Raw genomic sequence first — 26125 nt, forward strand, 5'->3', positions numbered from 1 at the left:
AAACTGTAGGTCAGAAAGACGGAATATAAACATTGCTGAAATAAGAGAAATCAACCTTGGCTTTATGTCTGGCAGACCTAGGAAGGCCTACTCCAAGGCCCAGGAGCCTCTAGGTGACATGGAACACACAAGAGGCAAACCGCCTACTTAGAAATCTACTTAAAATTAACAAGATACCTTCCTCAGGCCCCCAGTTTTTAAGAATACCAACATGGGACAGAGAAACATGGAGACTCACTCTGGGAAGCGTAGAGCCCCTCTGCAGCTCTGTCTTCGTGCCCGTCGTATTCCCTGCTGGACAGCTGCCTGTTGGCCGTCTCCAGGCGATCTATGCACACAGAAGACACGGTCACAAAGATGTGCATGTAGACCCAAAGTCACCAGCCCAGCAAGAAACGACATGGGTGCCAGGAGCCCCAAGCTGAATCCCTCTTGGCGAGAGGACTAGGTTCTAAAATCTGGGGTTGGGGTGCCTGGGTGGCTCAGTTGTTTTGAGCGACTGCCTTCAGCTCAGGTCATGATCCTGGAGTCCCGGGATCGAGTCCCACATCAGTCTCCCTGCTTAGCAGGGGGGTCTGCTTCTCCCTCTGACCTTCCCCTTCTCATGCTTGCTCGTTCTCATTCTCTGTCTCAAATAAATTAATTAAATTAAATAAAATCTGAGGTCAGCAGCAGGAGCACAGGTTCTGAGAAGAATCATATAGCTATGTGCAAGGCCAGAAAACCTCTGTTCAGAAGTCCTTGAAAAGGAGCTAAGTGTCCTTGGCCTCAGACCCAGTCCTAGTCTATCCCTGACCACCAGCCCTACAGTTAGCCTGTGCTGCTACGGGCAGCTGGGAAGCCAAAAACAGAAATAAGAATGAACTAAAAATCAAAAATTTTTTTGAAAAGTCAAAATGGATAGAGATTCTACCTAGAGAGTTCTACGTTTGCTCAAACCACTTGGTAAGTCTTCATTTATTCAATTCAGTAATTCAGTTTGGTAAGTCTGTAAGGAATGTCCGTGATTCCCTAGACAAAAGGACTTGTGGTAATGGGAAAAGTAGGCTCTAGCCACTGGAGACCATCAGTATGTTATTTTCGCCGACGAGGCAACTGAAAAGTGGCTTAGCTCACTGAGAGACAAGTAAAATGTTATGGCTTAAGTCATTCTTCGTTGGAGACTGCCAACATCCTACAGCAGGTGGCTTCCAACTTTCAGGGGGTTTATATATATCTACTCTTTTCACAACTGGGGGCTTTGTCTTTTTCCTCCAAGAGAATGCTGTCTAGCTCTGTCTTCTATACTCTATCTAGCAAGAGCTGACTGATGGCTTTCAAAGAAGGCTACCAAATGACTCAGCCTGATGTGGGAAGGGCTAGGCATCCAACACTGGTCTTTTCAAACATTCTTCTTCGCAGAGTCACAAATCACGCTAAGTACTTTTATTTTATTATTTTTTTTTCAATTTTGAAGTTCTATTTTTATTTTACAGTCAGTTTGATACAGACCCTTGAAAGCAGGGAAGGAGCTGCACACACGCTCCCTCACTTTCATGAACTCGTGCCTAGAAGCTGCCACTTCTCAGGCCCAGGGCAGCAACCCACAACCCACAATCTATACTGGAGAAAAGAACAGTCCTGCTCTTTGAGCACCCCTGCCCCAGATGGTTGGACTTCCCGAGATTACTGGACACAGCGTGGCCCCGAAAGCAGGCTGCCAGCTCCATGGGAGTCTAGAGCAGGGAGCACACGGATGGGGCCAGACGTGCCTCGGAGGTCTCTGTTGAAGTCATGAAGCCTCCGGATCTCTCCTTCCAGTTTGTTTCTCATCGCCTTGTCCAGTGATTCCCGCTTGGTAGTGGACTTGACCAGGCTCTCGTAGGCTTCTGAAATTCTCTGAAGTTCTTTTTCAAACTGCAAGAAAGAAGTGGCATGAAGGTGGGATTCTTGGCACGCACACTGGGACCTCCGTTAGACTGATTCTTGGGCACGCCGGCCGTGAAGGCGGGGTCTTCCTTCCACATCTCTGGTGGCACCGTCTACAGGTGGTGCCATCGATTCCCCACCCCCTCTGGCCTGGAAGGGCCACAACAGAACCTGGAAACGACTGGTTCTCAAGTCTGGCTGGACTGCCCGATGCCACCTTGCAGAACCCCGTTTCCAAACTCCAAGTCCAGTGCTCTTCTAGACACCCTCCTACCCAACCCCCAAGGAACATAAAATCCACACAAGGAGAGGCATTTAGGCATTTTTACCCCTCCGTCTAGGAGCGTGTCTACATAAGGACACAGGACTTGTTTGTATCTAATTATAGACAAATGCCCCATAGGAAACCTCTTCATGTGAAGGAACTGAATGATACAGGGTGAAGATTGTTCTCTCTTCTCTTCACTAAGTCAAGGGCTGTGCCTTTTGTCGCTGGCATATTTACATCTATACCAAGTTGCTGTCTCTGTCCTAACAGGAGTCCCCTACAGCCGTACGTTTTTGGAAGTAGATCTCAACAGCTCCCATTTTACCATCCCATAGCATAAATGCAGGAGAGAGGAGCATGGAACCTTGAGGAACTGCTGCTCAGAGTTGGGACCGCAGGCCAAACGGGGAGGGTTGAAGAAGTAGCACCCCTCACTGGGCACCAAGAGGCCTGCACCGTGTTTTGGGTCGGTCCACGGGAGAGCTCTGTCATCAAGAGCCAGGCACCCTCACTGCCTGCACCCCAACCGCTCAGATCAGAAAGTCCCCTCTGGGACCCCTGTCAGTAATACACATCCTAAGAGAGCAGGTATCGACCGTGCATTTTCTGTGTGTCTGGGTGCCAAGGACAAAGAACGAGGTAACGATAATTTCTGGTCTCGGGGCGCTCACAGTCTAGCCTTGGCCTCTCCCCAGACATGTGCGCTTCTCCAAGGCAACAAGATAAGGGGTGTGGTGGTTCTGGATGCTCTCACAGCCTAAACAAAGTCGCTTTGCAGGGGTAAGAACAGGCTTCTTTCAGAAAGATTTCAGAGAGAATGCTCCTTCCAATAACCCTCAAAGGATTAACAGGACTTTGCCAAGCAGAAACGACCAAAGGGCTTCGCATTCTAGTCAGAAGACAGTGCGGGAGCCACGGTACAGGGCCACGAAAGGAAGCGCGTGTCTCTGACATGACAGGAAGTCCAGGGATGAGAGGAAGACTGGAGGGCGGGAGCTACACCCAAAGGGAGGACTTGCACCGCTGGGGGTGGGGGTGTGTCAAGACCTCGCAGCAGGTGCAACAGAGGAGCTGGTGAGTAAGACAGAAAGCCAGGGGTGTCACACACTGAAGGAGGGAGAATGCGGTCAGAATCCCAGAGGTTACAACGGAGCCGGGAAGACATGACTGGGAAGAGGTCCGTGAAGAGGCTGGACAGTGTGGGGGCTTCTGAAAAGTGGCAGCCCCCCAGGGCAAAGCGGAACACGAAGGCACCCCTCAGTACCCGGTTATTTTCCCAAAGGGCTCCTAACACCAGAGCTGATCCTTTCCTGGTCCCCTCATCTCAACAGGCCTTTCTGTTTCTTCCGACGAGATCTTGAATTGTGGGTACTGTGGAGAGAGAACAGCACATCCTAACTCCTGTTCACAGCCCTCCCGCAAATTATGTTCCTTCCTTTTAATTTTGTTTTCAAAAGAGATGGCTTCAGAACATACCGCCTATAGATGGCTAATTTCCTCTATATAGGTGGCCATTGTTTTCGGGCAAATGGGCATGCCTCGGGGACAGTCCCCTTCCGGGCCAGGGGGTGTCACCTATTCCTCAGAAGCAGAGACGCTGAGGCGTCCCCCAGGCAACTGGTGCTGCTGGCTCAAGCCCAGGACAACCCGGAGCCTGCCTCCAGGACACGGAGCACGGAGCTTTCCACGGGCTGATCTCACAGTACGCTCATCTGGCTGGAATTCTGTCCTGCGTATGTACTTTACGTCTGATCTGTCAGCTCTCTGAATGCAGAAACAGCCCTTATGGTCCTGACACTGCACCCTGCCCCTGACACAAACGCAGGCTGACGAATGACTCCTCAAACTCCTCAAGCCAGACTCAGGCACAGGTCAACTGCTCCCGATCGTGGCTTCTCTCCTGCACGGGAAGAGCGTCCCTCGGCACACTTTATACAAGGAGACTGTGGGATCCCCAGGGCAGCACGGTTTACTATCTTAAATCCTAAAACAATTGGGAACTGGGATATGGTTACATGCTGGGAGCTACCCACTGAGAAAGGGCAAAGGTCCTGGTCCAGGACAAGGTACTTCCTGTGGGAAACGGCAGCTTCCCGTCGTCATGATGGAGACGTTCGTCCCCTTCAATGTGTTAGGGAGGACAGAGCTGTGACGAAATGGAGCGAGTCCAAGGGATACAGACTTTGATTCAACAGAAGGGAGAATTTCCAAACTATGTTTTCTAGAAATAGGCCCAGTAGGAGGGAGCTTCTCTCCTCTGGAAGCATTCAAGTGAAAAATGAATGATCTCCTTTCAGGGACGTGAAGCGAGGATCCCTAGGGGTGAGAACTTGGCCTAGAATCATTTTCAGAATTTTCGGTCTCACTTCAGTCTATGACTCGACTGCACACTCCTTCAGAATGGGAACCACCTTTCCACCATGTCCAGAATACCGAAGCTTCCCCTGACGTTTGCTAAAGGCAAGGGGCAGGCTGGATAGGTTGGCTTTGATATGAAAACACCCGGGCCAGTTCAGAGTCCCAGGATCCTATGGAGACAGCCCCGGGTTTGCCTCCACGGCACCTGCCTTCCCTTCAGGCCGGTGTTAGGAAGCTCTCCGGCCAAGCTGCACAGCCCCTGGGATCCCACAGAGAAGCACTCCCTGTCCCAGAAAGAACCAGAAGCAGAGAGAGAGAAAAGCTCAGCTACTCCAAGCTTGAGATACCGGTGTCTTCCCTGAGCCCCTTCACGTGCACAGCCCAGAGACCCACAAGACAAGACTGGCCTGCGGTCTCCGCCGCAGAGAGCCCAATCAGAGCCACCACTGTTTGCTGACCAAAGACCAGGGTCTCCACTCAGGCAAGGCAAGCCTGGAGAATGGGAAATACCTGGCTCTTTCCCTTCACATGCCCACCTGGGCCCTGACAGCTTCTGAGGCCGAACCCCTCAAAGGCCCGTGGTCCAGTCCCACTGCAAACTCTGTCCATTAATTAGGTTTCAGGGAAACCGGGAGGAAAGAGAAGCAAAATGCATGGCCGAAAGGAAAAACGACAGACAAACTACTCTCTCAGGGGTCCTCAGCCATCAGTCCCACACTAACAGTGAGAATCACCGCCTTGTGCCTCTCTGGAAACAGGGTCTTCCTAGATAGGCCACGCTCTGGCAGGCTCCGCATGTAGCCGTTCCTTCCCACTGTGTTCCTGGCACAGGATACGTAGGCTAAGGCCTGTCATTAAAAATTCATCTATTTCTGGTTTTGCCCTCACAGTGAATCTCTGCGAGGGTCCCAACACTGTGAGTATCCCAGATTGGATGTTACTGCTGGCACAGTGCGGGCCGTCCTTGGGAGCCACATGTGTCTCCACCAAAACCAGGGTCATCCTCACTGAGAAGTGAGGTTGTCCCCTCACCCAACAGTTCTAGTCCCCTCACCCAACAGTCCTGACAGATGGCCAAGCAGGGCAGCCCATGCACACGGAGGACCTGGGACAAGGCCCATCTCGGGGACACAAGCTGCGAAAGGTTATGTCACAGCCTCAGGCAGCCCTTGTGTCTCTTGGTACTGGTTGTGGACAACAGCTCGGGATGAGTGATGAACACAGCGGGCCCCATTAGAAGCTGTGTGTTCAAACTGACAATTCCAGCCTGACATATGACTGACTCATGACGTGGAGTAACCATAGAACCATTTGTAATATTCAAAGGACTGAAGGAGTTTTGAGTTCCAGAAGGGAAACCGCTTTTGATTTTTCCTTTTTTAATCATCAAAATCCTTTTCACCCCAGAGATTAAGAATCATTGCCTGTGTGGGGAAGCTGAGCCCCTGGGAGATTGATTTGGTTTTTCAAATGTGCACCGAAATCAAGACAGTGATGCTCGTGATGGGTCAGTAAGAAGTATATGTTAATAATAATAAAAAAAAAATCAACCAAGAATAACAAGACCTCCCAACTTCTGCACCTTCCACTATTCAAAGACATCCGTGTGGAAAGACCCAGGACCAAAATGCCCTCAGGTGGGTCTGCCTAACTCCTGGACCTCTCTGCCACAGGGCTTCATTAGGGAGGAGAAAGAACGACTTACTTCCTAGGAGGGGCTGAGGAGCTCCTTCCCGACGTGCAGACTGCGCCTAGAAGGAATGTGCCCCAGTAGGTGTCTGAGGCAAGCCTGGGTCTGAGCAGGGACTTACAGCCAAGGCCACAAGACAGCGTGCTTGTTTCCCAGCTTCTGGGGTCCGAACAGGGTGGGGGTGGGGCCGCAAACTTCAGGCAGCCCATTCCTCTCTGGCTCTCATTCTCTCCCCTCCAGGAAAGGCATCCGGAGGTCTCTGAGCCAAGTCTGGTCTTGACTCCAGGGAGCTCCAGACCCTTTGGGCGGAAGCTCTGCACAAATGTGCTGGGGCAGTTTCTGCCTGAAAACATTGGCACCATCAAGCCCACTGCTCCCAGTGTGTACTGTCGGGAAAGAAGAGGCACCCCCGCTTCAGAAACGTTGACCAGCGAGAAGACCAGCTGAGAGGGGAACGCTACTCAGGCCAGCCCCGGGAGCACTAACCAGCACATGGGACCAAATGGCAATGCTCCTGTAGTCAGGCGGGGTTTCTATTCTGACCTTTCCTCTTCACGAAAGCCCCTGGGTGTCCAGGACAGAGACAGGAACTCAGAGCCCTAGACGGTCACTTCCACCACACAGGCCTCCAGGCCTCCAGAAAGGAAACTCTAGGGCTCTGTGGCCCTCCCGCTCTGCCACATCCTGATGCCTGCGCCCCTCACCTCTCCCGTGCAACCGGAAGCCTTCCAGGTCCTGACACGTGGGACGTCATGAAATCACTGCCTACAGCAGTTCATCCTGCTGGAAGTTCTCCCACTGACGGTGGCTCTCGGCGTAAACCCCACACTCCAATAGTCCCATGGTAAGGACACAGGCTAGACTCGCATGGCATCTCCGTGCCGGACAGAAGGAGGGACAGCAGGCCGTCGCTCGGACTCCACCCACAGCCTTGAGGCCACGATGCTTTCTGCAGAGCCCAGCTGATGAACCCCAAGGGGCAATCACATGGTTCCTGAGAACCCTGTCTCTCTCAACCCATTCCTCTGTGCTCCCGTTGGTGCTCCCTCTTCCACACCGTCCACCCAGGGGAATACGACTGAACTCTTGAGTCTCAGGTCCAGGGCCACCCCACCCCCACCCTGTACCTGACATTCTACGGCAGGGATGAGCACAGAGGACGCTCCCTCTTTTGGACCGGAAGCTTCTCCAAGGCAGGCACTGTGTCTTATTCATTTGTCTCCCTAAAGCTTTGCACGGCGCCCGGCGTAAAAAGGGGTCACTGCCGGCCCGTGGTCTGAGCGTCCACCCCTGATGAGCGGTAAAAAAATTCTGACGCTCCCAGAGACCCTGCTTCTTCCTCTCCTTCCGTCGGGAAGTCACGTACCTTGTGGAGCTTGTCGGCATTGTCATAGTAACCCTGAAGTTCCTGGTGAAGCACCCGGTTCTCCTCAGTGAGTATCTCCACCATCTGCTGGGCTCGCTCCACGATGGCAAAGGCATCAGGCCCGAGCTGCTGGCTGGGTGAGGCGGCTGGCGGGGGCTGCGGGCCTGCCAGGGTCATGGGGAGCGGCAGCGGCAAGGACACGGAGTGCAGCGGCCCGCTAACCGGGGGGTTCTGGGAGGACATCGGGCTGTGCTGCTGCACCGTTGACGGGAAAGGGAGCTGGCAGGGGCGGCTGCAAGGGAAGTGGAGACCAGGCATCAGACCCCAGGAACGCAGTGGGAGGAGAAAGTCCCCAGCGAGACCCCAGGCCATCGGCGTACATCTCTGTGCTGGCGAAGGACGGCAGGACCAGGCGCTCACCCACTGATAGGTAATGTGTTCTCCCTCTGGATCAGCATTGCTGGGGCGGCGGGGGCTACCAGAACCCTGCTCTCATGAAGCTTCCGTTCTCAGAGACGGAAACAGGTGAGCCATTCAAACCAGGTCATGAGATGGGAGGCAGTGAATGGCTAGTTCATTCTGGGAGGGCAGGGAAGGGGACGTGGGTGCCTGAGTTGAAGTCTGAAAGACACACAAGAAGGAGCCCATGGCTGGGGCAAGAGGGTAAAGGAGGAGGCAGAAGAACATTCCAGGTAGGAGAACTGGCTAGTGTATGGGGCCCACATTAGAACTTAGCACAGGCAGACCCATGGATATGAAGCACGGCCAGCGAAAGCGGGACAAGGTAAGAGCAGAGAGAGCAAGAGGAAAGGGCCTTTGTAAGCCAAGGCCAACCCTGCCCTCAGAGTGTAGTCCATGCCCATGGAGGAGCTGCCGCATGGGGTGGTGTAGAGATGAGACGCACGGGGCAAGAACGCAAGCAGGGTGCCCTGCAGGGAGGCTGTGTGTGGTCTCGGTGAGAACCGATGGGAGTCTCACGAGGCTGTAGCAGAAGGGCAGTTAGGGATGGATTTGGGAGACATCGGACAGACCATGCACAGTGAGAGAAAAGGGGAAGAAAATTTAAAAATCACTCCTAGACTTGGGGCTTCGCACAAATGGACAGGGATACCATCCAATGAAATGGGCAAGTCTTCAGGAAGAGAAAATTCTTTTGTTCCAATCTGCCGGGATGAGGAGTTCTGCGGATCTTAGCCACATTATGAAGCCCGGGCACTAGCTCCTCTATCTGCAACCACGAGCTCCCCCATCTCTCATTCTGCTCCACAACAATCCCCACCTCACTATTCCGTTACCTGTTCCATAAGAATCACCGTATTTTCTCTCGGCCTCCGCCAAGGGCTCCTACCAACAACTGCTGCAGGGATAAGCAGCACAGACGCTCTTGCTGGCTGGTTCCCTAACCACAGCGGCCTCTCCCCTGTAGGCTCGGGACTTGTTGACCTCCCTAACCTTTTAGGTCTCAGTCTGGGAACTAGAGCTCAAAGAATTATCAGCATCCCTAAGTCCCCATGTTCTGTATCACAGGGTGACCTCTGTGACCTATTTCCAATCCCTGATGATCACCTGTGTCTCCTCCCATCACCGTGGCCAGCTGTAGCCAAAGCTCTCAGAGCTCTCCCCACTTTGCCCAGGAGGCCGTCTGGCCTTCTCTTTTCCTTTTAAATATATTTGCTGGGGGGGGGGGGCGCCTGGGTGGCTCAGTGGGTTAAAGCCTCTGCCTTTGGCTCGGGTCATGATCTCGGAGTCCTTGGATAGAGCCCCGCATCGGGCTCTCTGCTCGGCAGGGAGCCTGCTTCCTCCTCTCTCTCTGCCTGCCTCTCTGCCTACTTGTGATCTGTCTGTCAAATAAATAAATAAAATCTTTAAATATATATATGTATATACGTATATACATATATATATTTGCTGGAATGTTTTTGGACAGTGTCAGCCTCTGTATCACTCATTTTGCAATAAGCATCTCTCTTAGCCAGGATTCCTCCTGGCAGCCACGTGTTGTACTCTAGAAGAAAATGTGACAAGGGTCACTTTAGCCCTCCCTACGTGGAGATGCAGAGATTCATAAAGGTGACCTCAGAAGCAAGCCAGCAGATCCCAGCAATGTGACCTGCCACAGGCCCTGCTTTGGTAATGAACCTCAGAGCTCGGAAGGTATTTCCCAACTAGATTTCCTTGTGCCTTCAGTCAGAAAGCCCCTTCCTTTTCCTGTTCAAACAGCTAGGATCTAAGTTCCCCGAGGCAAGGCGGAGAACTGTGGAGCTCAATTTGGTTCCTGATTCCTTAATGAGCTCCACTTTCCAGCCATCCTTGGATCAGAAAGGAATGCTGTCCGTGGGGAGAGCTAAACCACTCCTCTTCCCTCCCTCTCCATACCTGTTATGTAACTACAGGCCCATCTCTTTAGAAATAAAACGTTTCTGCATTTTGATGAATGTGTCCCCCTTCCATGCTGAAACGTATGACTATGTGTGGTCCCGTTTGTATGAGATCTAACTCCATGGCAAGAGTGAAATGTCCCTGAGCGCCATTCTGAAGGCCTGGTGTTCACCGCAGATTACAAGAACGGCTATCAGGTACGGACCCAAAAAACCCCATATCTGTTACAGAGTAAGTGCATTCCTACAGGCTGGCTAAATCCTAGAGGGTATTTTTCATAGAAAGAGGTTGCCTTGGCAAGAGGCAAAACATGTTACACGGCCTCCATTCAAAGGCAGATGCCTGTTCTCAGCCCCAAGTACTCCCTTCACACTTCGTCCAAGGCAAGGAACAGATGTGGCATGTCTCCTTGGGGCCAAGATGGGCACAGATGAGCCTGCATCTCTACTGTCTGAAGTCTGGGGGCTCCCTTTGGCCCAGGCAACTATGGGTCACGGCATCTATCTTTTCACATTTATTAAACCCAGGGATTTGGGACTCACTCATGGTCAGGGGTGGGCTTATCTTCTCATCTTTTTTCCGATCTAGGACAAAAAGGAAGTGTTTCCTGAATGCCAACCTAAGTCACCCATGATGGCGACTAGTCACTTGCATGGCAAAGCCAGAAAAGGGTGTTTACCAAGGTTAGGCAACAGAAAAGAACTCACTTTTTCAAAATGGGAACTCTTTTACTAAGGAGAACACTGGCCTTGTAAATAACTCAGTTACACATTCAATAAACAGACCATCACCATGGACGATGGGCAGGGAAGACAGCAAACATCCATTCCTTGGTTCCATCACTCTGCCAGCAGTTTGGTGAGATCAAGGATCTGGACCAGGCAGATTTGGGCTTAGTGGAAATGAGGGAGAAAGAGTGTAACAGAACCAGACAATTCCTCACAAGATCATACCAGAAACCAGCTATCCTCAGCTTCCAAAGATAATGCTGTTGATCGGCCACGGCCCAAGCAATGAGAACACAAAGAAAAGAGAAAAAAACGGGATGGGAACCAGTATGCATTGAGAAACACCTGCGAGTAGAATTCGATGCTGTAATTATCTACTTGTTCCTGACTTCCTTCTGTGAAGTCACAGAGCCAGCTTATTTGCCACCATGGGCCTCGACTTCCTGGGACTGTGTACTACTTAGCTCAAGGCTAAAGGACTTGAGGGCTTAATAATATAGATAAAGGCCGGCACAAAGTAAGCACTGGACAAGTGTGAGCTATAATCACCATTACTGTTACCATCTGAATCCCACAGCCCCTAATAAAAAGCCTTGCACCGAGCATGGCACACATAAGTCCAATAAATTTTCTCTGTTGCAGCTAACAATTACTGAGCACTTTTTGCATTCAGCGTCTCATTTTAACCTTTATAACTGCCTTCTAAGATAGGTCTCATTATCAACCTATTAAGATGAGAAGAACAAAGCACAGGATGGTAACTTACGAACTAGAACAGAGAAAACAGGAACATAAAGGAGAGCCACGCCCAGGCTTTCTGATTCGAGAGTCCACGCAGTTCACTCTTTCTCTGTCCTGCTGAGAGCAGGGAGGGAAGGCAGCCACCCTTTGGTCCTTCACTCCTGAGGTCTTGGGGCCCACTGTGAGCAACTACGCCCACACTGAGCCTCCAAACGCCGCAGAGAGTGACCTTTTCCCAAGTGCCACCCAACTGACCAGTAACTGACCAGTTGCTTAAATATGTCTGAGCAAAGCCAAGTCTACAGTGATGTATTAAAAATACAGCATTTAAAGAGTCACATTTAAGAGACAAAATGGGGGTCATGGAGGAAATTCTTGCAGACTGGCCCTCCATCGTCAGTGACTTGGGCCATATGCACATAGCCCAATCCCAGAATTGGTAGCCACTTCTTTCCTCCAAACTGACAACTTGCTGAAATCACGATTCTCACAACCTGCCACCACTGGCCTATATCAAGTCTTTTGTTCTCCTGAATTTTCATTTTAAAGGTAATATTTAATTTTTCACACATGTGTCTTTTCTCCCAAATTTTTAGCATGCATGTTTTTTGAGGGTAGAAGATGATGGCTTCAACTAGGTTGGTACCCAATACACATGTGTCAGTTGATTTGGCCCCTAAGCCCAGGAGCAATTAGGGAGACAACATATGCTTGATGTGCTTTCAAATAATGGCTAAACCCTCAACATTGTATTGAAGAAGAGACCTCTGGTGTTTAGATTGGTTCTGGATAATCAGTTCTAGGTAGAATCTCAAATCATGACGTTGCCAATATAATAACATAGCTCCATGTCACTGCCCTTTTTTTTCTTCTTAAAGATTTTTATTTGAGAGAGAGTTCGCGTGCAGATGAGCACAAGCAGGGGGAGGGGCAGAGGGAGAAAAAGACCACCGGCTGAGCGTGGGGCCCAATGTGGGGCTCATCCCAGGACTCTGAGATCGTGACCTGAGCCGAACTTGAGTCAGAGACTTAACCGCTTAACCGACTGAGCACCAAGGTGCCCCATCACTGCCCTTCTTATGTATTTGGGGTCACAAAATGCAGCTCAAAATGGGAGTGACAATGCTATTTGGATTGGGGAAACAGGGTCATTGGTGACAAGTAATCACCAATCCATTTGCTCCTCTGTGCACATCACAGGCCTTCATACACAAGCTCGTTCATAAACTTCCATATTTATGTGACACCTGGATGTAACGTGTCACATTAGCATGTCACACTGTTGTACCGATTTCTCACAAACTTGGGCATTCACCACTCTCACGCCATATATTATCTTATTTTTAAAGTGCGCAAACTTCAGGATTCACAGAGCTAAGATCTAACTACAAAACAAAAAAAAAGGGGGAGGGAGCCTTTCAACTGGGGGGGGACATAAAACCTATCATACTCCCACCGCATGGAGGCTACCTCCCATTTTAGTACAGGAGAGCCCTATTCCTCAGTACCGGGTCTCTTTTCTCTGCTTCTGCTTCTTTCTAACCATGGACCCACGGGTGAGTTTTTAACTTCTTCACCTTTAAACGAGATGATCATACCTACCTCACAGGGTTGTTGCGAGAATTAAATGAGACAAGGAATATAAAGCATGCCACACTGTGTGTATCCTGAGGGAAGCACTTAAACCTGTTAGTCTCTATCGTTACCACACACTGATCATTGGTGTTCAGAGAAAGGCAAGAAGAACCACCTGAGTGTCCCTTCCTCTTCAAACCCCACGTGACAAGGATTGCACTCCCTAATGCTCGACCTCAGTAAGGGATCAAAGCTTATTCCAGCGCCACAGAACCTTGGGCTTCTGAAGAACTTTCCTGCAGCACAGCAGAGAACAAGAGCCCGTTTCAAGGTGATGTCTGGACGTGTCAGGGCACTCGCTCTCAGAGTCTTACCTCCTCTGGGACTTGTGTGGTCCCCAGAAGTAGCCACGAGCTACATGTGCTCCCAAACACCTGAAATGTGTGGGAAGTATAGACAACAGACATCAAAATCAGAAGACTCAGGGCCAAAAATGTAAACTGTCTCATTAATAGCTTTCAATGCTGATTACCTGTTGAAATGATCATGGTTTTAGCTAACTAAAACATGTTTTTATTTATTTTTTCAAAGACTTATTTATTTGAGAGAGAGAGCACTAACTGGGGTGGGCCAAGGGAGCGGGAGAAGCAGACTCCCCGCTGAGCAGGGAGCCCAATGCAGGGCTGGATCCCAGGACCCTGAGATCATGCCCGAAGCGGAAGGCAGAGGCTTTACCCACTGAGTCACCCGGGAGCCCCTAAAATATGTTTTTAACAGGTTAACTTTACTATGTTTTAAAATTAATTTCACTTGTTTTCTTTTAACTTTTAAAAAAATGTGACTCCCAAAACATTTTTGAGTAGACATGTGTGGCTTATAACTATACTTTTATTGGACAGCACTGCTGTCGACCGTACCGAATGTACACCAAAAGGCCTCATTTTGGGAGATAATTCCAGAATTCAGTGACCATCAGAGCAATTCATGCAAAGAGACCAGCAGTCAGACCCCTCCCTGCTCTCCTCATATTCCCAGGCGTCAATGGTGATCAAGTTATGTTCAATATATGAAACTCAATGTTCATCTGAAATTAGGCCATCATGCTAACATTTAATAAATTTGGCTCAGGTGATTAACAATTAAAAATTAAAAACTTTTCAAACCGTGGCAGGAAAATAAACATCAATGGATAAACAGTCAGAGGATGTGATCAAGGAATTCAAAAGAAAAAATGCAGACAGCTGAAGACATATTCCAAAGCAAACTTACTAATAGAGACATAAAATCAAAACAACTTTTTTCAGTACTGACATTAACAATTCAGTTCAGCAAGTTTCCATTGAGTCCCTAAGAAAGGACTTTTTTCAAATCATATCTAGACATATTAGGATTTCACCTAGTACGTGTGAAACACAATGCACAGAAAAATGACTAGAAGGAATTATAATAAGAAGTCAGAGTGGCTCATGCTACGTGATGGGATTATGGATTTTTCTTCCTTGTCCTGTTTTTCTTTATAAAATTTCTACAATGGACACATGTGGCTCCTTTTTAAAAAATTCATTATCTAAGATTACCTAGACATATGTATGCTGTAGAAAAATTAGAAACTGAAGGTAAACCAAAAAATCTGCATCATTATTGTGATAATCAGAGAAAGTAAACAAAATGAGATAAAAGAATTTAACAACAAGATGAAATCATAAAGCGCTTCTTGGCCTGTGGTGAAGAAGTTAAAGAGTTAAGACCTGTCGTTCAGCAAAAATACCTCCTGTTTACAAAGAGTTTTCCCACTTTCTCTTCTGATTTTCTGACCCTCGGGCAACACAGCCAAAGCTTACTGAACTCTGGTTATCTCTGGATAGTGGGACTGCAGATAATTTCTACTTTCCTTCTTTCTCTTTGTTGGGGAGCTGTAAGTTTGCAGATAAGGAAACTGAGGCTCAGAGAACTGACAAAACTTACTACAAAATGGAAGAGCCAGAACTCAAAACCCCTCAAATCTTCATGCAAACCCAAATCCTCCCCGCCGGCCCCCATTGATTGTGCAGACACCAGCAAGACTCATAAATGCCCAAATTAAGACTCAAGTCTTGTGTAAACTAAGATCAGATTTATTTCCATGCAGGATGGACAGAGGCAATCCTCTTGTTTGAAGAAGTCACTGGTCTCACTCATTATAGCTGGAACTGTGTTACGTTTCCTAAGAAAGTAACCTGAACTTGACCCTAGCCTTTCAAATTCCCACACTGCAGAGCTTTTTCTCAGAATAAACAACATGTTTCTTGGCTCATCCAGCCATAATCCAGCTTAAAAGCTGTAGAAACTCCTGAGTTCTAATGCTGGTATTCAAAACACATGTTTAGCTGGTGGAATTTAAGTAAGGCTCCATGGCCTCATTTCTGTTAAGAGCAACACATCGTTTTTAATCCAACAACCTTGGACCTGGCTTACCTTTTGTCCTACATAGCAATTCATGTTCATAACTCTATAAACTGCAAATTACCACTCTGGATATACACTTACTCTGAAAATTCTCCTCCCTCCTCCAGACATTTCCAACTGGAAGCAAGATGGGACCACCAAACATTTTTTCTTATAACACAGCACATTCCAAACCCCATGCCCACCAAGTGAGCCCTGCTCTTGGGCACATATCTCTGTCCTTGTTCATGGTTTAAACTGCACTCTGCTTGCACAGTTGGATCAACATGAGTTTCTTGGGGAGAGGTGTTCTCTCTCTTTCATTTGTCACATGCACTCCTTGGCTGTGTCCCCTCTTGGTGCCTCCCTCCTTACTGTACCCTCATTTGGCATGTTCCCGGAGGATGTCATCTAACCTAAATAAAACTAGCCCTGGAGGTTTCTCTGGGGAAAAATGCACTGTGCATTTTTAAAGGAAAATATGAGCGACTTAGGACATTAGTTACACCACACTTTCTCTCTCTGGATGCAGGAAACTGTCAGCCCGTGCCCTTTTGGGAAGGAGGGTGGTGGAGATGGCTAGCCCGGTGGGGTGTTGTGGAGAGGGGGGAAAACCAAGCAAGCTTCTCCTTGCAAGGAGGTCCGCAGCACCTCCTGCTTGACATCATCTGTAAGATGCTTTTATCAGCCTGGACAAAGGGCTGGGTCAAAAACGCCATCATTCGTGCCTTTATAAGGTATCCATTTACATACTAAAAATCAAATTAATACATTCATAGATGGAAAAAATATTAATCAACAGTTACCACTCTTTTCTCTGCTCCAGGAAAGCTGGTAAAACTATCTTCCTATGCTTATGTCTGGGCCTCAGTGCTTACCATGAACATCATGGATCCCCTGCTACCATCCAGTAAGGACAGTGACAGTGCCTACCCTTCAGAAATGCAGTGACAGCAGAGGAAGGTCACCCACACAGAGTGCCCGGCGGAGGCAGGCACTGAAGCTTTGTTCCTGTTCCGCTGCCCCCCTGCTAAGGGTACAGATGGAGTTCTAGACACTGCAAGGTCAGGGCCGGTGTTAGAGAACACAGGTTTTAGTGTGTTCTGAATCCATTATAATATATAGATCATACAAATGGAAGACACAAACAGCTAATTTGCAAGGTTAAATTAACCGTTAAATTAACCCCCCAAATAACCCAGCTAATAATTGCAAAGTAAAATAAAGAATTAACACTATATCTGCCCATTAAGTGAGCGAAGGTTTTGTAATGACAATGACTAAGGTTGGTCAAAGGGCAGTGACACAAACACTGTAATAATTTTTACCAAGTTATCTGGTATCACGAGTCATTAAATGTTTGTTACAATTAACCCGATAATTTCAACTCTAAATAATGATTTCTAAAGAAGTGAACCAAAGTTCAGAGATCCCCTCCAGAGAACAGACCCCCCGGGACTTCTATTGGGGCAAGGACAGACAGAGCAGCCAGCCACAACCTGAGTGAGAAGGGGACCTGGGACTCCACACACTCTCGAAATAGACATTCAGTTGGTCCTGCTGTTTTTAGCTCCACCTTCACACCAATTTTCAGAAACACTGCCAAGTCTTAAATATTTTGGGTCTTCTCTCAGGCCCTCCCATCGTGCACTCAGAAAGCCACCCTCCTAGGGTCAGAGGCTAGGGGATAGGACCAGGTGTCAGAGTTAGGGCACAGAAAACTTGATATGCATGATTGTGTTCACTATATTATTTGTAGAAACGATGATGTAAATTATATACTTTATGAAATATCACCCAGCAATAAAAAGGATGGTGAGGAAGACAAGTGCGTGGTATTGTAGAAAGAACTGATACAATATGAGTTAAAACAAGCTAAGATACTATTGTAGAAAGAATGTGATACAACAGTACCGGCAACAGCACAAACAAGCCAAGATACTACACTGAATATAATCTAGGAGGATAACACATGAACAAATGAATGTGTAGAGGAAAATGTTACAGTCATTGTATTAAGAAAGTAGGCTACTTTAAGTGATTTTTTTTTTTTTTGCCTTTTTGGTTTCCACTTTCGGAAATATGGGCAGACTTCTTTGGAAAGCAAACATGCCCTTGACTAACGTCCTCCCAACCGCTCCGACAGCGATCAGCTCATCTGCCAGCATTCACTTCCACTCACGGCACAGTCCCGTAAGCCAGGTCACTGCTTCTAGAATGCTCTTTCCACAAAGTGAGTATGAATTATCACCCAAATGCTGGCTTTTTTTTTTTTTTTAAAAGCATAATTCTACATAGAACAACCTGTTCGATTCTCACCTTGTCCTCCTTTATATCCCTTACCACTTTCAGGTTGAAGAAAAAGGATGATGGAGCAGGAATAAAACCAGAGCCTTCCTCCTCGGCCAGCTCCTGTTCCCTGGAGGTACCCACCAGCCACTCTGCACACCCTCACCCACAACAGGGGCCAACCTGGTGCAAGTCAACGAGGCTGTAACTGATAGCTTCTCCCTGGGGTTTCCCACCAAGAGACTAAAGTGCTTTACAACAAACCACCACACATCTCCACCTTTAGCAGGTCAGGGACGGTAAATGTATAAGCTATGGTGGGTCAGTAACGAAGGCAAGAACTCCCAAGTTCCTCCTCCTTCTGTCATAAGCTCTATGCTCTGTCTCACTTGCCTTTTGGACCTTTCCATCGGTAGGCAAACAGCTGTGAAGTCTGAACAAAGTAAAGGGCCAGGAGATGGGACTCCATGACCTCACTCAGTGGCCCTTCCTTGGTGGCCAGGAGTCTGTGATGTACAGACCCCACAGCCTGCAGCTTTCAAAACCACCACCATCAGTGACGAACAGATAACTCTTTAGACGCAAAGGAACATAACCACGAAACTCAAATCTCCTGGGTCGAAGGAAACCTGAAGATCGCGTACTGCTGAGTCTCAGATCCCACCCTGGGAGTTCAGATCACGCTGGCTCTGTCTGCGGCAGGACTGGTGTACACGTACCTTTGTTGACTTTGTCGGCCCAGGGCTGGGCCACTGGAGCCATGCTGGCGAGCCACGGCCAGGCTCACAAAGGGGCCTTTCAGCTCTGGGGCCGAGCCTCAGTGGCCCGTCTGCTACCTCTCTGGGGCCATTTGGATATGCTGTGTCAGTCCAGCCACCAAGCCTGGCAAATAGCTCAAATCCCTCACGCATTTCTTCTTCTTTTTGACGTCATAACTTTGAGACTAATAACACTTTCCACAAGTAACTGGGTAGATCTCCTATTGCTGCTTCTCTTCGCCCCTTACCCTGTCTCCCACCTCCTATCTCACCTACGGCCAGATGACAAAAAAACAAAATGGCCCACGTTATGCACTGCTGTGAAGCCAAAGAGAAGAGGAAGACTTCCTTTGGGGGTGTCCCCACCTTCTAGCAAGCTCTAAAGGCGGAGTCAAATGTTCAGGAAAAAATGTGAAACATCAAAAACTCTGCCATGATCCTGTGATAAACATCCTTGATGACTATAAACAAGCCTCTTGAATCAATGTGGCACATATGCCAGAGATATGAAGACTTTTCTTCCCCCCCTTCTTCAAACCTGACAGTTTTAAAGTTCAAATGTCTCCTGTGGCTCGAGGAACTATGAAAGGGTAAAAAACAAGAGCCCTGAAGGCCCCATCTTGGATTTCTCAGTCAGACTATGATGCCTTTGGGGAAAACGAGGTCCACAGCCTGGCAGAGTTCTCTGAGGTGCTATCCTGCTTCTGAGCTGGCATTCCCAGCCTAACACGCAGGGGAATGTGTCAGCAGCTGGGAAGCAGAGGGCAGGCGAGCCAGCTCTCTCCCTCTGCCAAGGCCCACTCACTGCCTTTTTGGAAGACGTACAGCCAAGGTACACTCTGCACACAGCCGCTGGGGTCACCCAGGGAAAACTCAACTCACCTGATTTGGAAACAGACAGATAAAGCCCTTTGTGAGAATGACAACATAGCCAAGAACAGGCGGTGGTCACTTGCCTCCCCTTCTCCTGCTCCACACTCTCTCCAAGAAGGCTGGCAGCATTGAAATGCTGGTAACTCCTGAATTTGTACCTTCAGACCCAATTTCTCTCTTGAGAGTTTGATTTCCAGCTGGCCTATTGTTTCTCAGCTTCTGGGTCTCATCAGTCATTAAGTCCTGTCCGTGTGACTTCTCTACCTCTCACAGCACAGTACCTCCGGCCTCCAACGTAGGCCGTGCTCACCAGTTCTTAGCTGGACTACTGAAATTGTCCCTGGAGGTCCTCATGGCCTCTGGTCCTGTTCCTCTGATCCATCCTCGACCGCCACTGAAGTCAACCTAATAAACACACACAGAGTCTCTCCCTGGAAACACTGGCTTTCCCAACTGCTTATGGCTAAATTCCAAACTCCATAGAAGGACTCCCAGAGACCTTGACCAGCTGGTCTCAGCTCCGTGTTCTAACACATCTTTGCCACTGCTGGCCACTCCCTAGCCCACCCGTGGTACCTGGGTGTGTTCCAGACCAAACCAGCCCATTCCCCCTACACAGTGTGTTCCGCTACCCCATCTCCTCACATGCTTTCCCCACAGCCCTATTGGTCCTTTGAGATCCAGCTTGGATGTCACCTCCTCTGTGGGGCTCTCCCCATTGCCTCCGGTTGTGAGTCATACAATCTCTCTGGTTCTAAGCACTCCATGTACTGCCTTCAAACAGCCCCTACAGAACAGTGATGGGCTCAGGGGCTGGTTCCCACCAGGACACCGAGATGAGGTCCTTGAAGGCGAGAGCCCTTCTGTATCTCAAACCGGGTACAAGGCCACACAGAGGAGACACCTTGTAAGTGTTGCTGAATCCAGCTATCAATAGGAAGAAGGATTAGAATTAGGGCAATGGAGGGAACAGCTGTTGACGGTCAGGCCACTGGAATCTCGTTCCAGCGGCCCAGAGCGGCATACTGCGGAAATGTAGGCGTCTCTCCAGGCTTTAGTGTCTCATCTGCTCGATACAGAGGTGAAACTCTAAGATTTCTATGGCCCCTTTAGCTCCACTGTTCTAGCATTCAGACTACGTTTTCCTTTCAAATCTACAATGAAGAATGGCTCCATAAAACCCCATGGTAATAATAAGCTCCAGGAGTCTGGACGCTGTCCACAGAGCCAGCCAGGAAAACTGCCGCTTTGCCTGGCCACTAGGCAGAGCTCCCAAGGATGGCCAGCGACCGAGGCTCCTCCCCTCAACTCATAAATCCCCGATCGCCTTCTGCTACATTTGGAGACAATCCTCCATTGATCTCTGTTCTGTTTCACTCTACGTATTCTGGTCCAGAAGTGCCTTATTAAGTATCACGCGCAAGGAAAAAAAAAAAAAACCCCGATGGCTGAAACCCAACCCGCCTTGAAAATAACAAGCGCGGAGAACATGATCTCGAAATTTCGAAAAGCCAGGTTAAAATGGGCCCGAGAGAGAATCACCTGGTCACCCCATACTCTGGGGGCGGCTGGTACCGCAGGACGGCCACTTCCGTTCTCGCGGGCTGAGGGGTGGGGTACGGCTTGACCATCTCGTGCAGCATCGCTGGGTGCTGGTCGCTGTAGAAGAGTCCGTGCTCCTGGCTCTTGCTGACGGGGGACACCATCTGCTTGGTCTTGAAGGGGTACTCGGGCGGAGGACCCCGGGGGTCCAGCACTTTCCCCGTGGGCTGGGCGGGGGAGGGTCCCCCTCCCGCCTTGAACCCCTTTCCGCCAGAGCCAGGGAGGTGCTGCTTAGCACCGTTCCTCTCCAGCGACAGCTGCATGATCCTCTCGCTGAGAGAGCGCACGTGGCCCTGCTTGAGTTCTTTCAGCGCCTCGTCCTTGTGTGCCTGCCCGCTGCTGGCGCGGCTCACCGTGGGCCTGCCCTCAGTCCGGGCCTTCTGACCGCCGGCTCCGGCCATGTAGTAACCGTGCCCGACAGTCCCCTGCGGCGGCGGTGGCGGCGGCGGCTGCTGCCCCCGAAAGAACTGGGACTGCGCCTTGGCCTCCTCGTACGTGGGCAGCTCCTCATTGTTCTGCTGAGGCTGCGGGGGCCGCACCTGCTTCTCCATCGCCGTGTTGTCCACCTGGTGTTCCTGACCCTGCGGCTCCTGGCGCGCCGCCTGGTAGACCATTGGTGGGTCTTCTGGAGCGAGGTTTTCCGTGGAAGAAAAGCTGTTGGTGGGGTGGGCGGGTCCTGCGCTCCCTGTGGCCTGGTGCTGAATGGCCAGCAAGTTCATGTTCTCGGTCGGGGTGCCATACCGCAGTTGTTCCTGGATCAGCCGCTGTAACACTGTCCCAGCGGCCGCATCCTCGGAACCTCTCATCTCCACCTCTGACGTCCGCAGGAGGCTTGGGGGCTGGAAGTGACACGGGGGTTCCTCAACTAGAAGGCAAACAGAGGGAAAAGGGTGTCAGGATGTGCCATGGGGACACGGGTCTGGATCTACACGCTGAGTAATTAACATGGTAGCTACCGTAGCCTTTATTCTTTTTATTTTATTTTATCATTTTATATATTTATTTACCTATTATTTATTTTTACAGATTATTTATTTATTTGAGAGAGAGAGTGCACGGGGGGAGGAACAGAGGGACAGAGGCTCAGCAGGGAGCCTGATGTGGGGTTCAAACCCAGGTCCCTCAGATCATGACCTGAGCTGGAGGCACCCAGGCCACCCAGGTGCCCACTACAGTAGCCTTTAAAGACAACATTTCAAATACACCACCACCTCCATTTACCCTGAGTTTCTCAGGGAAGTGTTGCTCCCATTCATACCGAGTCTACTACTCTCCATTCCCTCATCTCCTGCTTCCTCCTGGACCTTGCTGTCCTTCACCCCCTCCCTTTCCTTTAAACTCCCTCCTGGCTCCTTGCCTTCCTCATATAAACATGCCAAATCTTTCCCATCTTAAAAAAAAAAAAAAAAAAATGGAAGCAAAAAAAAAAAAAAACAAACAAGATCAAACAAAAAGGAATCCCCTTTTCTTGGCCCTAGCCACGTACCTCTAACTGCCTCTGTGCATCTGTACTCCTGTTCTGTTCTGATTGTCCTCGGTAAGCAGTCTACACTCCCTATCTCCACTTTCCAAATGCCCCATTTGCCACTCTCCCTACAGTTCTGATTAGCTACCAAGCCCAACGAGAATACTCCATCTCCCGTATGACGAACCTCACCTGCCGGAAGCATTTCAGACTCGGCATGGTGAGCATCTACTTCCTGAAGTGCTTCCTGAAGCATCCAGGTCTCCCACCTCCAACCCCTGCCCTAGTTCCAGCTCCTGCCTCTCTGGGCACTTCTTCTCTGGCCCCCTCTTCTCCACCTGCCTCTTAAATTCTGGTTATTTCCCACAGCTCTGCCCTAAAAGCTCTCCCACCATCACTCAACAGAATCTCCCGGGCCATCACACCGGCCACCGGTCTTTGACGACTGACTCACGATGCACATCTACCGCCCCCAGCAGAAGGCCCTGTTGGCTCTCCACACTCAACATGTCTTCCCCGCCCCCAGCACTTACCCACCAAACCCCATATCCCTCCCTCATCTATTCCTTGCCAAGCCAGAAACCTGGGCATTTTCCAAAGTTCCTTCTCCTCCCTTACCTCTAGCATCCAGTATTAGCCTGCCAACTCTACCTCTTAAACACCTCTCCTAACCTTTTTCATTCCCCTCCAGTCCCCAAATGTATTATTGATAACCACAATGTAACCGTAAGAGCCATTTTAAAAGTACATATGATGCACCGGGTATTGTGCTAAATTCTCTCCATACGTTCTTTCATTTATCCCTCAGATAATCGTATGAGGCACATATGATCATACGAGACAGATATAATTTCCCTTATCTCACAGATGAGGAGAGAGGCTCAGAGAAGGCGAATGACGGGGGTCACAGAGGTAGGAAGAGCCAGAGTCGGGATCTGACTCATTCTACAAAAAAAGCTGTGTTTATTCCACAACACTGCAAAGCCCATGGTGTCTCATACCCAGACAATTCCAGCAGCCTCTTATCTATTTTTCTGACATTTGATCCCACCTCCAAACACACCCTGGAGACCTCAACCTATCTTCCACATTACCCTGAAAGACTGTTCAACTAGGAAAACCTAACTGTATCACTCCTCTGCGGAAAATTCCTCAGCAGTGAGTTACAAGATGAAACTGACATCCTGCCCTAGGCTGCAGCAGGTACGGGGGAACCAGCAACCGTTCAGGCCACCACCACTACCTCCCCTCCCAGGCCACCCCTCGGTGAGCGAGTCCAGCAGCACCTAAGACCACATAGCTCCCAGACACGCAAGTTCTCTCCCGCCCCTCGGCTTTCTTTTTCGCTCACGTTCTTCCCTCTGCCGAGAGGGATGCACCTCACCAGGTCTTCTTGGGAAATTCCTAGACATGCTTCAAGTGAGGGCTCACAGCTACTCTGGAGTATAACCTGTCCCCCTGCAGCCCGGCAGCCTTGACCCCTCCTCCTAAGCGCCTTCTCCATTCGTACAGATCACCATTAGAACCGGTATCGCAGTAGACAGCAGCGATTATTCACCCAAGACTCTCAGCTTCTTAAAGGCAAGGATCCCGCCAACCCATCCCGGTCTCGCTAGTACACAGAACCCGGGGTGCATGTAATGGGGGATCAAACATTTAAGAATTCCTGCATGAGTGCCATGAAATATAAAATCTGTCCATTTCACAATACTAGTAAGTAGTGTATTGAGGAAATTACATAGCAGCAGGATAGTAAAAATTCTAGTACTTACTACAGGCGTGACCTTGAGCAAATCACTTACTATCTCTGAGCTCCATCTCCTCATGGGTAAAGGGAGGGAACTGAACTAGATCATCGCCAAGCAGCCTCGCTTCTACAACTCCAGGCAATGACGGCTCTGTTTCTATATATACACAGAACACGTCGTCTCCCCCCAAACCATCTTTCTTCCCCAAGGTTGCCTCTTTGTTTGTTTGTGTTTTCTGTAAGTTTTCTGTAAGTGGCTCATCCTGTAAGCCATCCAGACAGAAATTTCAGACGTGCTTTTGGCCCTTTGTCTCTTTTTCTCTCCACATTTGATCAAGTGCCAAACTAGTTTTCCTTGGTCCAGTAAGGTGAGAAAAAATAAAGGTGGTAGGATATGCTTACAAGATATATAAATATATGTATATTGCCCATATACACGTGTGTACCCACAGACACTTGTCATTAGGTTTATGCCTTTATCTTTTTTTAGGCAAGGGCTATGAAAGGTCACTTCCCTCTTACTCTTTTTGGTATTATAATATGACAAAAGGTGACACTAGATGACATTTTTAGTGTCTTAGCGATAGTAAAAGACTGCAACCCTAATTTCCATGCCCTCAGCCACTTCCCAGGTGCCTGCTCTCCCTACCACTTGCCTTAGAGGTCTCAAATGGCCTCCCCACATCTCTTGCCTCTGGCCTCTTCTTCCAATCCACACTGCATTTATGATCTATCCTCTTCTACCAGAATTCAAGGGCCAGATGGCAGAGTTTTATCTGCTCTCTTCACTTGCTATCTCTCCAGTGCCTAGAACACAAGCCTGATACACAGAAGGCATTCAGAAAATAATTGTCCTGCAAATTCGAGAACTTTACAGACTGGGTCCTGAAGCTCATGACCAGAGCTCTGATCATACCAGTCTGCCTCTCCCCTCCCCCCACCCTCCAAATCACACCCCCAAGACCTCAGGCAAGTTACTTGGCTTCTCTGAACCTCTCTCCTCTGGGAAATGGGCAGACTTCATATCTACTCCATAAGACTGCATGTGCAGTAAATTCTAACTTATTCCCTACTTTCCAAGAAAGTATACTGTAACTAAGATATAAGCCCAAAACTCAGCAATAAAAAATTTCAAACATGAAAAACAGGTTATTGGAAGTCCATGTAAGATGAATTGCCAAAGAACTATAATAAGCGATGAAGAACCCAAGGAAAGAGAGATCAGTGTGGGCTTCAGTGGGCCTCACATTCACTGTGCAAATCTTCCCCACCAACCAGTTATCCAGGCCTTCAGACAGGTGCTAGAGGTAGAAGGTAAAGAGAACACAGTCCCTGCCCTTAGGATAACAGTTATGAAAGGCTTGTGGCACAAGCGAATTCACATAAAAATAAACATTGTAAACAACTTGAGTAAAAATGCAAATATAAAGACAAATGTATTTCCAAGATAATGATTTGGGGGAGGGGGGTTCTCCTCAAGCATGAAAACTACTGAATTTCCTTTTCATAAGCACATTTGCCAAGAACCAGGAGATCCCTCCCTACAGTGCTTTTTGTTTTTGTTTTTGTAAGATTTTATTTATTTGACAGAGAGCAGGAGAGAGAGAGCACACAAGCAGGGGGAAGAGCAGAGGGAGAGGGAGAAGCAGACTTACCATGGAGCAGGGAGCCCGATGTGGGGTTCGATCCCAGGAGCCCAGGATCATGACCTGAGTCAAGTGCAAATACCCAACCGACTGAGCCTCCCAGGCATCCCTCCTTCAGTGGTTTTAAAGATTCCCTTATAGCTTTACCAATTTACCAATTTTGCCCTCAAAAATAGGCAAGAAGTTTTCACATAGGAATCAGTTCCCTGCCTACTATAGCTTTGAATTTCTTCTGAACTTCTCAATTATTTGCAGAAAGAGATAAAAGTGAAAGCAGAGAAGGAGGAATAAAATACTGGAAAAAAATA

The 26125-nt window shown here is 48.9% G+C and overlaps 1 protein-coding gene across 7 annotated transcripts in view; it reads right to left on the bottom strand.

Annotated features, from left to right (window-relative positions):
- The window catches only part of AMOTL1 (angiomotin like 1), a 152338-nt gene that overhangs the window by 37154 nt on the left and 89059 nt on the right, over positions 1 to 26125 (bottom strand). For all 7 annotated transcript variants that reach the window (XM_032852767.1, XM_032852770.1, XM_032852769.1 and 4 more), the window contains 4 exons: positions 20900 to 21824; positions 7591 to 7882; positions 1752 to 1896; positions 239 to 328 (listed from right to left, as the gene is read on the bottom strand). In XM_032852767.1, the coding sequence (XP_032708658.1) occupies positions 239 to 328; positions 1752 to 1896; positions 7591 to 7882; positions 20900 to 21824 (1452 nt within the window). The remainder of the gene's footprint in view (positions 1 to 238; positions 329 to 1751; positions 1897 to 7590; positions 7883 to 20899; positions 21825 to 26125) is intronic.

Source organism: Lontra canadensis, unplaced genomic scaffold (assembly GCF_010015895.1).
Source record: "Lontra canadensis isolate GAN:19392208 unplaced genomic scaffold, GSC_riverotter_1.0 scaffold7, whole genome shotgun sequence".
Taxonomy (NCBI): domain Eukaryota; kingdom Metazoa; phylum Chordata; class Mammalia; order Carnivora; family Mustelidae; genus Lontra; species Lontra canadensis.